The 13,500-nt window shown below is 38.0% G+C and overlaps 1 protein-coding gene across 1 annotated transcript in view; it reads right to left on the reverse strand.

Annotated features, from left to right (window-relative positions):
- Positions 1-567: 567 nt before the first annotated feature.
- Positions 568-13,500, reverse strand: part of UNC79 (unc-79 subunit of NALCN channel complex) — a 130,582-nt gene continuing 117,649 nt past the window's right edge. The window contains exons 47-52 of the mRNA XM_088145212.1: positions 12,099-12,274; positions 10,848-11,034; positions 9,099-9,296; positions 7,684-7,761; positions 3,565-3,606; positions 568-2,322 (exon numbers count right to left, since the gene is read on the reverse strand). Coding sequence (XP_088001338.1) covers positions 2,122-2,322; positions 3,565-3,606; positions 7,684-7,761; positions 9,099-9,296; positions 10,848-11,034; positions 12,099-12,274 — 882 coding nt within the window. The 3' untranslated portion in view covers positions 568-2,121. The remainder of the gene's footprint in view (positions 2,323-3,564; positions 3,607-7,683; positions 7,762-9,098; positions 9,297-10,847; positions 11,035-12,098; positions 12,275-13,500) is intronic.

Below are 13,500 nucleotides of genomic sequence, written 5' to 3' on the forward strand. Positions count from 1 at the left end.
TCCATCCACCTTGCTGAGGGTTATCCTCTTTTTTCCCCCATATTAGAGAGGAAAACATGAGACAGCTGCACAATGTTCTTGTTTTTTGTGGGGGGTTTTTTTGGGCTGATAGTGGCAGGATTTGTCTGTCTATAAACACCTTCTGTTTTTCCAAATGAGCAACTAAAATATACCACTTACTGCATTAAAGCAGCTCATAACATCCCTGCAAGTGGCTAATAGCACGACACTCTTTGTTTGTTCACATCATTATTGCATGGGGAAACTGTTGCAGCAAAAGTCTCTCTCAGCTCAAGCTCTACTCCTGGTGACTGCAGGAGCAATTCACCCATGTCGTTTTCTGGGATGCAATATGCAAAAAGCCTTCTTCCAGGTTTTCTTTGGTTTAGTTTTTCGCTTCCCACTATAGCTAATAACCCTCTGGTTTCCAATGGTCTCTCAACCTAGCATCAACCAGCTTCAGCTCTGCTTAAAAAAAAAAAAAAAAAAAAGATCAGCCAAAGTTCACTGGAGACTCCCGGGAATAATAATGAAAACAACTACTGCATAATATGCTAATGAATTTATTTTTTACAGAATAATAACCAATATTATTCAGGGTATTAAAGAGTTATGCTTTTAATAGCATTTTCATATAAAGCTTAAATCTTTACTTCAATAGATTACAGCAATAAATACAATATATTTCAGTTATGTATACACACAAAAAAGTTCCATTTTAATTACAAGAAGTTCTGATATTCAGAGGTGCTGATCCAAAGCCCACCGCATCCAGTGGCTATTCTGTACATCTCAGTGGATCAGTCTCTCTCAATGCTATTAAAATTCACTTTTAAAAAATATTTAACACTGCTTTTTATGCAGTGTTTCTATATATTTTCTATTTACTGTATGTAAATTTATAACCCGAAACTTCTTCCCCAGGGAAGCCTGAAGTGTCCATGTTCTCCCCAGCAACCATATGTATGGGACCTATTTCAAATCTCAGTGTGTACAAGTATATAAGAAGGAATAGAATACAGTATATCATACAGGTAGTAGTACGCAGAGTTACCTAAGAATTGCAAGAAAAATACTGGCAATGAAACCAAGTTAAAGTACTTAAACTTACTCAATAGTTCTTTTTAAAAAAGACAAGTGAACTGGCACAGTTTACCTACCTAATTTCTAAGTGCACTTTGTAAGTAAGCAGGGTTGGCTTTGGATGTCTCTGTTCCCCTGGGCAAAATGCCAGCATTGACCCCAGAATGATCTCTCTCCTACCCTGGCTTGCAAGGGGTACCTGTCAGCCAAGAGGTGCATATCATGAGTGGAGGAGTAATGGATGTTTAATCTGGAAGCCTTCCTTCCTTCCTTCCTGCCTGCCTGCCTGCCTGCCTTCCAGCACTGGCCATGCTTGCAAGTTGCTGATACGAATTGGAGGGGAAAATGGATAGGAACGCCTGGGAATTACTCATTGCAAGGTCACTATTTTATAACGAGAAAAGTTCTGGCTTCCTCAACCTGGTGGCCTCCAGATGTGTTGGACTGCAGCTCCCATCATCCAAACCCATCACACCCACATTAATTTGTAGTCCAAACCATATGGAGGACATGAGATTGGAGATGGTTGATTCATTGCATTACCACATTTAACTCTGAAGACAACAAAAATGCAGCTTACTTTGTTATAATGTAAAAAACAGCAGCATACATAGGTATCTGAACATACACAATTCTGTGTGTGCGTGTGTGTACACACACACGCACACACACCCTGTGCGTGTGTGTGTGTAAATCCTAAGAGGGAAAGTCATTTCCTTTAATAAATGAATACTTTCAAATACATATATTAAACAGCTTGCTATATGCATTGGCTCAGGCTTCAATGAGCAAACTCCTCATTTCAGAGAATATTCCTGTAAATTTTATGTCTCTTATGCAGCAGCCAAAACATGCTTTTGGTCACTGATGGACACAGCCAGCCCACTATCTTTAGCCATTTCACTTTTTTCTCTCTGCAAGACCAGAACAAAAATGTAGCTACAGTACTGTTATATGGTATCTAAAGATGGCCTTTTGTCTTATAGCTTTAGCCCTATTATTGCTAGACTAACAGGTTCTTAGAACATTCCATCCAACTCATAAAGGATAAAACTGAGATGCTGCTTCGGATGACTGGATTTCCACTTGAGCCATTTTGAACTGTGTACACTGCAGCCACTTGCGGAGGACAGAGGTGTTAGTGTTCATCTGAACAGATCCCTGTAACATTCTAAGGCTATGATGGTTCACATTGTTCTGAATAGCTTGCAGGCGGAGCTGGAGGCCAGCAGATAAATGCTGTTAAAATATGCACAAGTTTTACTGTCAGTTCTCTATTTTTTTAAAAAATCAACTCAAAGCAACTTAAACGGTGATTAAGGCTATAATATCCTAAAATAAACCAGTTTATATTCAAATTCAGAATCAATCCAGCCATGAGCATAACAAAAGGCCATAATGAGATAATTCAGTAAGAAGCAACAGTGTTTAATGAAAGGCCATTACAAACCTGAAAAACTACCACTTATAACCCCCTCATATTGAACCAAATGAATAAAGGAGGGAAGTAGGTTTCACAAAAAAGGGGCCACCACAGAAAAGTAACTTTCGTCAGTAGCTACAGGCTCAAATTTAGAAGGCTGATGACTTTGAAATCAGTGTTAGTTCACACTATTACAAGTAGGACTTGCAACGTAATGTTGGATTATATCCTCAGCCCCTGATCAGAGTGGTCCTTTTATTAGTCATTTCCTTCAGTTCTGTATAAGCTTTGAGGACTTCCAGCAAGCCAATTCATTTTCTCCTCCCTTCTTTTTTTCTTCTTCCAGCTATCACAGCTTATTCTGAACATGCTTAATCCTCATTTGGTTGTTACTGTTAAGAGGCTTGCTTCTTTTTGGTATTCCACAAATCTTGGGTAGTCACTCTTTGTGGCCCCACAGGAAGCACTCTTTTCACTCTCTGGCTCTCTTTTGGCTCTTTTTATATATTTATGTAAATATAATCACCATCTGACCATCTCAGGTGAGTTTACGCTAGTCATACTCTGGCCCTTTAAAAGAGAAAACACTCCTTCTGCACACATTCCACCCAATGTTTTTAAAGACAAACAGCTGGAGTGGATCCAGAGTAGTGTGGAGAAAAGGGAAAATCCTAGGGGCAAAAGGAATGCAAACTGCACTTCCCAATTTCTCCTTCTCCCTGCCCCTGGCATTCTAGAGTAGTGAGGGAGGTGGTGCTGGGGAGACTACAAAGAAGAGGAGGAATTAATAACAATTTACTTTCCCTTTTCTTCAGCAGAACACTGGCTTCTTTCACCAATAAAAACAGTCCCTGCATTCATGAAGGAACAGCTCTGGATCCAGTTCAGATGATATCCAGGCATGCCTGTATTTACAGACATCAATTAAACTATGTTCATGTATATGCAAACCGGATCATAGCTGATGAACCAAATTTGGAACGGATGCATAATTTAATGTACTTTTATTCAGTTAAGATAAATGTTAACATGCCAGGAGCACACTAAAGTGAACCTACCTTTAAGTTGGATTGAATCATCGGTAGCCACATTGGAATGAGCTGATAGAAAGGAAAAATTGAGTGTTACTGTACTCAGCATGTCCATAATAAATTCATAATAACCACCATATTATTATATTACACAATGAACCTAGTAATAACATTCATTCGTAATATAGACAGGCAGCTTCGTTAAAGCATTATATTTTCCTAGAAATAATGTCCACCATTCTAATATATTTTACTGTTCAAGTATAAATTTAGAAGCTTTTTTATTTAGCAAAATATTCAGAGTATCAACAACTATTTAAAATGCTGTATTTAAGCATTAATCTAAAACAGGGCATGGATCACATTTTCAAAATAGTTTTCAACTAAAACAATCTGATTTAAACTTCTCATAGTGTCTGTTGCTATTTGGATGATGCCACAGCAGCCAGTGTGTCATCTGGATTAAGGCCATTGTCTTCATAGCACCAGCATTGAAGGAAAGAGAAAGATTTTCAGTTATATCCAAAACGTGGTTCCATGTATGTGGCAAGCAACTGTAAGCGACCTTCTATATAGTGGGAGCAGCCTGAATATAGCAGCTTTGTATACATTGTCTTTTAGAAGTGATATGTGACAAAGGGGTCAAAACCGTACTAAACTTTGCCAGGTTCAGTGTCAAAAAATTGACTTCTGCTTGAATCTTTCATTCATCCACATTAGAGAGAGGGGAGCAGCCTGGTGCAGCCACACCCAAGCTGGCACTGACTAGATAGTTTGGGATTTCATATCCTAGAATTGCCAAGACAACTTGTTCAAGCATTTGAGGGGCACTTGTTTAGGAAAGGTAGCCTTAAAACCTTCAACTCCAATAAGCCCTCATGCCAACAGATGCTGCTTCTATCAATCTTTTTATTTCCCTGATGAAAGGCCCTCCCTCAATTCTGATGGAAACTTCTACCATGTACTAGCTGCCCCTTCCTTCCCAAGGGAGAGTTTTCAAGTGCAAAACTCATGAAGGAAGAGAGCCAAGAAAGGGAACTGGCACTGAAAGCTGATTCACACCATTACTTTTCTTTCCATCACTCTCTGTAATAATTATCTCTCACAGACCCAGATAACTTCAAAACTCTCTTCTCTTTCTGCATCTATGAACCCACACATTTCAGTAGACAGTAACATGATCCAGAAATGTCCCATGCAGTTGGAGTATATAGTTCTTGACAAAATAGCAGCCTTTAGAAGTTAACTAGAGAAGTAAGGCACCTATGGTTCATATGTTATGAGTTTGCAGCACTGAATATTTACATGGGCACTGTGTGAGTAGATTTGATTCATACAGTACTTAAAGCAAATAACCTGCAATCTTATAATCTTGTACATGCGTTTATCTATTTCTCTACCCCAGGAAGCTCTACCCGAAAGTAATCTGTTAGCTGCAGTTATTTCTGGCATTTACCAGTTCAGATTCTCATTATTGGGATAGTGGAAGAAAGTAAAAGGGCTGGAAGCAATGTGTTTTAACTGTAAAGCATATTTATTTTAAAAGTGAAGACATTCTTGATATGTTATCAAAGATTATTTTAAAAACTGGACATACTGTTCTAAAATGTTCCTCTAAATGATATCAAGTTTCACTTTCTTCCAATTAAGCTCTTACCAGCGACATGCAAAATTGAATCAGTATTAACAGGATGAGCTAAAGCACTATTCAGAGAAGATGATTTCATTGGCTAGAGTGGATGACATAATATTTGGCTGGGTTCCACTGATGGGGTCAGGGCCAGACCTTATTTAGTGCACCTTATGAGCAATGGCATTGTTTAGGGAATCCCAGTGAAGGAATAAACATTTCAATAATGTGCTCAACCACATTACAGTTATAGTGATTGTCAACTATCCCAGAGGTGAAGCTGGAAGAAGCATTTCTTCCTACTGTGCAAGAAGAAATCCAAACAGGTTTGAGAGCTATGCAATTATAACTGTATATGGATTGTTCCTGAATTAGTCCTTTTGTTATGGACAGTATTAAAACTGTGCCCACTTTCTTATTAGAGAAGACTTGGACATTTAAACTTGTAATCAAGGACACTTTTCATTAGAAGCAGATTGGATTTACAATCAGTACTTCCTAACCATGAAGGCTAAACAAAACTTCAGATCCCAAAGCAATATTCCTTGTTATTTCTGATGCCAAATAACAAGGTAAGGCCATCAATATCCTGTCCTCTTTAAGAAAAAGCAGAACTGGACAAAATGCTGGAGTAGATGCATCTTGATCTGATTCAGAAAGGCAGTTCCTATGCTCACAAATTTTCTTTGTGAGCATTATCTTTGCCCTGTTTATGATTAAAAAATATATTGAGAGCACACACAGTTTTGAAAGGCATCACATAAGTGTGTTCATGTGGAAATATTGAAAAATAGTAATGCAGCTATTTTTGGAGCTATGTCTATGAATCCAACAAAGTTCTAGAATCCCATTCATGGATATATGAAATGTACCTATTTAATATTTCCACATGAATTGTTTGCTTATATAATCACTTAAAATAAGTACTTGTGAGCAAATGCTTCTCATCTTGATTTTAAAAAACATGCAATGACAATGTAAGCTTGTGTCCTTAGGTAGATGCACATTACCTTTGGTTCTCATCTTCCCAGAAAGTAAGCATTATTTTGTATGTTCTTCCAACCAAAATACTGGGAACCTAATACGCTGTTGTACAGACATGCTCTTTTTAATTCTCCTATCACTATTACATATTTCAAGGTACATCCAGAGTGCCATTGTTTTTACTCCCCCAAACCCTAGGAAGCCAATCCAGACTTGTTCCACGCAGCCAACCTCAAACTCTTAGCACTTTCTCCAAGTGAGCGATTGGGGGGTGGGGTAAAGGGAACATTCAGACTGCTTTTATTCATTGGGTGATTTGTATGAAATTACTGAAGTAGCTATGGAAAAGGCTAAAAGCTGCCACAGCACTATATCCTCCCCCCCCTGCCCCTCCCCCATGCAAACAATAAGTCTAAAGCCCTTGAAATGGTGAAGAGCAGAGAGAACCTGGGAGGTAGGAATTGTTACCAGTGAAAAACTGATCGGCCCTCCAACTTTGTGGACCTCCAGCATCTTAAACCAACTCTTTAGGGGACAGCAGGATAATGGCAGCATGCAAGGGTGACCAGGGATCAGAGGGGGTAAGCCTGCATCAACCTGATGCAGCCAATAAGCCCTGTTTGGATCACCACTACAGAACCCCTGCCTTTGACTCCCGAGTAATAGATGGTGAAGCATAGTAGATTTCATACACCATGAAACTCCCATCAGATCCTATTGGCTTAAAGTGGAAAACATTACCTTAATACTAGTACAGCTAAGGAAGCCTTAAGCTTGTCTCACAAACTGGAGATGAGATGAAAATAATATCATGGGAACCTGGCCAGAAAAAGATGTCACCAAGACATCTTGTTTATACTGTGATTAGATGCAAGTGAGTAAAAGACCACAGGGCTTCCTCTAAAGAGGGAAATGGCTTAAGGCAATATTACTCTTGACAAATGTAAAACAGAAGGGAGGTACAAGTGGGAAACTGTGCCAAACCTATTAGACCTTCCTGCAGCATTCCTGAGAACTCTTTCTGATATAATAGTTGAAATACAAAACATCCTTCATCCATTGACAACAGTGCTGTTTTGTTAAAGTAATTCTTTTTCTCAGACATACTAAAACAAGCCATAAAGAAACCAATGATAACATTTTTTTTGTCCCTATCTTATTAATGGCTACATCTGTTTTGGATAATGCTACAGCCAGGTTATATGAAAGCTGCACTGAAAAATATTTTAACAGCTGCATTTAATTATTAGAACCTTTTTTTAATTGCTGGAGGGTCATATGTGAAGAATTTCTTTCAGATTCCCATCCCTGCCCCAGGATAGGAAAAAAAAAAAACAGTCTTAATGACTTCTCCCTACAACACTTCATACTCCATGAAAAGCTATTTCAGAAAGCCTACAAATCTTCAAAAGCTTTTTTTCTGGGAACAATGCAAAGGACTGCTTAGAAGACCAGGAAGCACACATGAAAAACCCTTTGGATTCCAGCCATTTTTAAAAACTTTCCTGCCTTCCCCCAGAAAGCTGACATACCTTGACAAAAATAGTGGAATTACATTCTTGTAAAGCCTCCATTAAACTGATCACATGGAGACACACCATTTCTACCATCTGGAAAAAGAGAGATGCACTGCACTAAAATGAATGTCCAGTATAATAATATCATGAAAACCAAAATAAATGTTTCATAGGATTAGTCTAACTTGATCAATATTCAGAGAGGGAGAGAGAGAGAGAGAGAGAAAGAGAGAGACTTCACATTAAATAATCAACAAAAATGCAAATTTAAGTTTACCTTGAATTACAGGTATTCATATCTGTATGATACTTATTCAGAATTAAATTCAACAGTAAATGTAACAAAATGATGCTCCACATCTTCCATCTTCTGCACAACAAATGCCCTATAATATTACTAACAAAGTTACTTTCTTTTTGAACTGTGTTCATCATTACTTGGAAGGACCAGTTAATTGTATTTCAAAACACTGCAGCGAAATACAGTGGAAATATTTGAAATTTTAATCAGTCACACAGTCACTGTAAAAACAGGATTTATATGTTAGGTATTCTTCATGCCATGGGTTTGACAAATGATTGCTTCTAGATTAAATGCAACAGAGCACATATGTATTGGGGTCACACCCTTTTCTGCCTATCCTCCATTGTAAACTGCTACCTAATCATGGTGGTATTCATTTACAACTCACCATGCTCATGTAGTGATTTTGCAAATGGGATAAACATCATTACTTACTGTATTTTTATGAACTATTGTGCAAGCATCATTAGTAACACAGCACAAACATGGACCTGCAAAAGAATCTATAATGATAGAGCAGCTACAGTAGAAGAAGGCAACCCTTCCTTTTTACCCAGAGTTTCACCATGCACTTAAACAGTCCACCTAAAAACTAAATCCATAAGGCTGGCTACCTAGAGGGCCTTCCTTCCTTCTATTTCAATGAATAGCATTGCTCAGGATCTCTTAGAGACAAAAAGGAACCACACAAGCTTTGCATGCCATTCCAAAAGTGGGTAGAACCAGGACACATTGGGGCAGTTTAAAGTGCCCATTTTTTTTCTACAAGCTCTCCTCCTCCAAATGCAAAAAAAAAAAAAAAAGTTCACGTTTTTTATTTCATTCTTGATTAAGACAATCTGGATGAATTTGCAAAACCTGCCTTATACCAGGTTAGATTTTTGAGCTGGGTTTTTAACAGGAGTCTCTTCTAGCCTGTCTGAAGATGCCTGTGACTGAACAAATCATGTGATCTGCTACTGAACTATGCACTTCTGCAAGTCTGTTTCTGTGCTATGAGGTCCATGGTACAAATGTTTACATGTGACTCTGACTGTAGGTATAAATACACAGCCATAGATTTTTAAACAATTGTCTATTGGTTTAGACTCAGTAAAATTAGTTGGGATCATTACATTTGACTCACCACCTTGTTATGTGCCATCAGCTGGAGGATGCTTGGTGTTACTCGGCTCCAAAATTCCAGAGCTGTGAGGATTGCTGTAAAACTAAATTCAGTTTGATTTTGGACTGTGGGAGCAACCGCAGCTTGTTCACAATATACTGTCCACAGCTGAGCAAATATAAAGGCATGGAAGAGAGAACACATATGCAAGACAGATGTCTGCAGGAAGAAAAATAAGGAAAACAAAGATGTTGTTTTGCTTCAAATAACACTTTGTGGAATGTGTAAATTGTCTCTCAGAATACAAGAGCATAACAATTCATTGTTCTAGTACATACACACACATATACATACCAAAGTAATCTGAAATTATAATGAATCTGTCAAGAATTCTCTCAGACTCTCTTTTCTGTCAGTAGAGTGATATGACATTCATACTTAAATTACTAGTTTATATTCATGCACTGAAATAAGGCAAAGAAATAAACAAGCATGAAGACTATGGGTTGGAAAATAAAAAATAGAAAAAATTCTCATTAATGAGGGAACACCACAGCTTTTGTTAGCTTTGACAGTAATTATGCAGACCTTGAAAATAGAGGTTCCAAAGAAAAAGGCTGAGTAATTTCCTAAGTGAACTTGTGATGCCCTTTTTTGAAGCAATGTTGTTCTTGCTTGTTCATAACTAGAGATTTGATATTTTTCTTACTGGATGCCCCAGGAGGGAGGAGAAAAATTGCCCTTAGAGTTCCCACTACTGGTTGAAGACTGGGAAGCAAAGCTTGTTTAAAGTGGATTGCAAAGGTGCTCATGGGAGACTGGAAACTGGCTTCTCAAACTCATGATGGTTTTTGCATCAAAAGAGCTCCACAATTTATACTGGATGTCAGTCTAAACCTGACTGTGACTGATTGGTTCATGATAAGAGGCTCACAGAGAGCTCATCCATCTTCAGATTACCAGCTCCATCAGAACCAAATCTAACAAATATTGTGTTGCATGTGTAGAGCCAGATACACCTGGCACTTGTCCAAGTATAAAAGACTGCAGTTCCCTTTAAGTGTGTTTGGTGGGGTAGGGTGGCCAAGAGATGATGGGAGAGGCTTCCTGCAAAATAAGCTTTTGGATAATTTTGGATGATTCATGACTGAACTGATCTGAACTGCTGGACTTTGGCACAAAAAATGTAGAGAGGCCAGATGTCGGTGAGTTTGTTTTAGACTCTGGAGCACAGAATGTGACTGGGATAGCAAGCAAGAGGGGAAAAAATAATCTGCTCCTGAACTAAAGCCTACAAAATCCCTTCTTACCATGTTTCAAAAAAAAAAAATCAGGTGCTTTAAGAAAGAGCATCTTTGAACAATGCTGCTTATTATGAATAAAAATATTTCTTTTCAAAAGTTAAACTCCTGGCAAGCAAATAGTTCTCTGAACCCCACCAAGGGACAAGAACTCTAACAATGAGCTTCATTAACTAGGTTTATTCACAAAGGATAATCAAGCTGAAAACTATATAGCAGGAGTGTGCAATTCAGAGGAGCTGAGGGCTAGATTCAACTTTTGTGTGGCTTGCAGAGGTCTAAAAAGCATATCGGGCAGAATTACTATGAATACTTTTCATATAATTAATACTTTTCACCATCCGTCACATTAAAAATTACACTTTGATGGCAACTTCTGAAAGAGTTTTGAGACCCTACTCAAGATTGTACATTCCTGTTGTATAGTGGTATATCATAGAGTGATCGTCATCTTGCAAAAGTCTCCTACCTTAGACTGCTCTGGAAACCCAATCAGGATCACAATTAGGTGATCAGCAACATGGGAACCTGCATCCAGTGGAATGGGCATACAAGCTGAAGGGGAATTCGGACAGACAACATTATGTGTCAGAGACCCCAACAGTAGCCAGGAGAGTAGCCGAATATGAGACACACATTCAATGAATTCTTTGGGCCTGTTAGAAAAGAATGTATGTTTTAGTTTTAATTTTATCAAATATATATTATTTGAAGAGAGTACACGTTTTAAGAATACTATTCTAAACAATCAATTTATGACAAACAGTAAATATACCATTTTTACTATTCTATTGCAGATGTAGATATCTGCCCTTGGGATGTCATTTTTATTGAAGAGACATGCCAAGGGTGTTGAAACTGTGGTCCACCAGGGTTTTTTCATTTTTAAAAATTTATTCAATTTGTATGGCTGTCCCATTCACAGATGCAATTCTGGAGGGCTAAGACTGAATTAAAACTGACAATTAAAAAAAAAAAACTTAAAACCACACAGAGAAAACAACACGTCCAAGGCCAATCTCAGTCCATCCAATAGCTCATAAAAACAGGGGTTACCTAGCACCTTGGCACAATGCCTGAGGGGAAAAAACAAGTTTTAAGCACCTTATGAAATGTTAGCAAGTTCAGAGTCATCTTAATCTTGCAGGGTATGCTGTTCCACAAGGCATTTGCTGCGACAGAGAATGTATATCTCTGGGGTCCCATAAGATGGTGCTATTTAAAAGAATGCATGAATTACACTGGAAGACTACTGGAAGCCAGTACAGCTTGCAAGGAGTGGAATTACATGGGTGTACCATAGTGTACCCATAATTACTTATGCAGCCACATCTAGGCTAGTTGCAGCTTCTGAGTGATTTTCAAGTGCAGCCCCAGATACAGCATGTTGGTTAACTAAAATTCCCAGTACCTCCCACCTTTGGCCATGTTGGATAATGATATGTTAGTTTGGCAATATTAGGATTCCCCCCCCCCCCATCCCCTGCAGGAGATTCAGTAGTCAAACCACAATACTTTGTCACTATGTAGTTCTTAATCCCTATATCTTCCAATCTGATAGATAAATTGTGAAGATGACGCCTGTTGGAATTATGGTTCAATGTTAAGAATACCTGTGTCTATAGTGGTCATGAATGTGCAAAGTTTCCCCTTTGGTCCACCATTTGGTGACCTATTTCAAGTTTGTATTTTTATTCTAATCATGACCAAGGCTTTTTACCCTTGTTGCATTGCAGATGGAGGATGGTACAGCCAAGGCAAGTAACGAACCACAGCTTTGTTATCCCTGTGGTTGCCCCGTGAGATTTCCATTGCAGCAATCTGCGCTAAGCCCACTTTGAGATGTCCACCAAAAGTGTCCTCATGCAATGGCTGGGAACATGTTTTCATGTGACTCTGTAGTAGAAAGACAGGATGTTTGGATGTTAAAGGTATTTTAAGGAACTTGCACAATTCAACTGAAAATACACTATTAACTTACATAAGATTTGCCTGATCTGGCACCTTCCAGTAATGCTGGAAACTGCAATTCTCAGAATTCCCACCCTGTTTGGTATAAAACAGTTTATACCAAAGAGTGAATACTGGATATTTTTAAATATAGAGCTATTGCGATGATATATCTTGGGAAAGCCATTTATAAACTACTATAATTAAGCTGGCAGCTAATTCTGCTTCCCTTTTTGCCCTCACTACATATTTCAGTAAGAATGATTCCATCATTTTTTTTTCTTTGCTAAACTGCTCAAAAGTTACCTAAGCTGTGGGGTCCTTGGTGCTCTCTGAGCTTGGTTGTTTGCTTGCAGCAAACCCCACGCTCACTCTCACTGATGATGTTACCTAGTTGGGTAATGAAACATTTTCAAGCAAACAACCAAGCTCAGAGAGCACCAAGGTCTCCACAGTTCAACCCTGAGCTACATATATTCTCATACATATTAGAAAAATAGCCCTGAGAATCCACATCTCACCTGTTTCCTTAGTGGATCTGATCACATTCACTTCCCTCCCCATTCATTTATTCCAATTATGAATTGCTCACATTCAGGATGCATAAAGCTTAAAGTTAGGACAATTAAAACTCCCATCATTGTATGATGGCCATAATTGAGATAAAGAAAATCTGGAAGTTTGTTCTTCCCATTTTTTTTAACATTTTAAAATAACTTAAAGGTATTAGTCTAGTAGTGGCTCCAAGTAGATATATCAATCTTGAAGTAATATTCACTTCATAATATTTATCTTTCACCATATACTCAGTGGCATCTATAACAATATATTATACTGGGTTTATGTGAGATAAAATATTTGATATAATTATTTATTAAATTTATATGCCACTGCAATCTAGGCATTTTCAGCAGCTTACGTAGTATATAATATAACATAAAATGTAAACATCCATGATATGATAAACATAGAAATAACAATCATGAACCTCCTAAAAAGAACAATATTAACAGAACAAGTTAAAAAAAAACCTGAAATAAAAAGGAAAAAGATGGCACAGTACTTAAGCTCAGGAGAATGCCCTCCAAAATAACACAATTTTCAAAGTTTTTTGGAAGGACAGGAAGTAAGTCAGCCTGATTTCCATTGGGAAGCTATTCCAAAACACTGGT

Source organism: Python bivittatus, unplaced genomic scaffold (genome assembly GCF_059951505.1).
Source record: "Python bivittatus isolate LINGU-HERP-01145 unplaced genomic scaffold, Pbiv_v1 ctg000480_np1212, whole genome shotgun sequence".
In the NCBI taxonomy this organism is placed as follows: Eukaryota; Metazoa; Chordata; class Lepidosauria; order Squamata; family Pythonidae; genus Python; species Python bivittatus.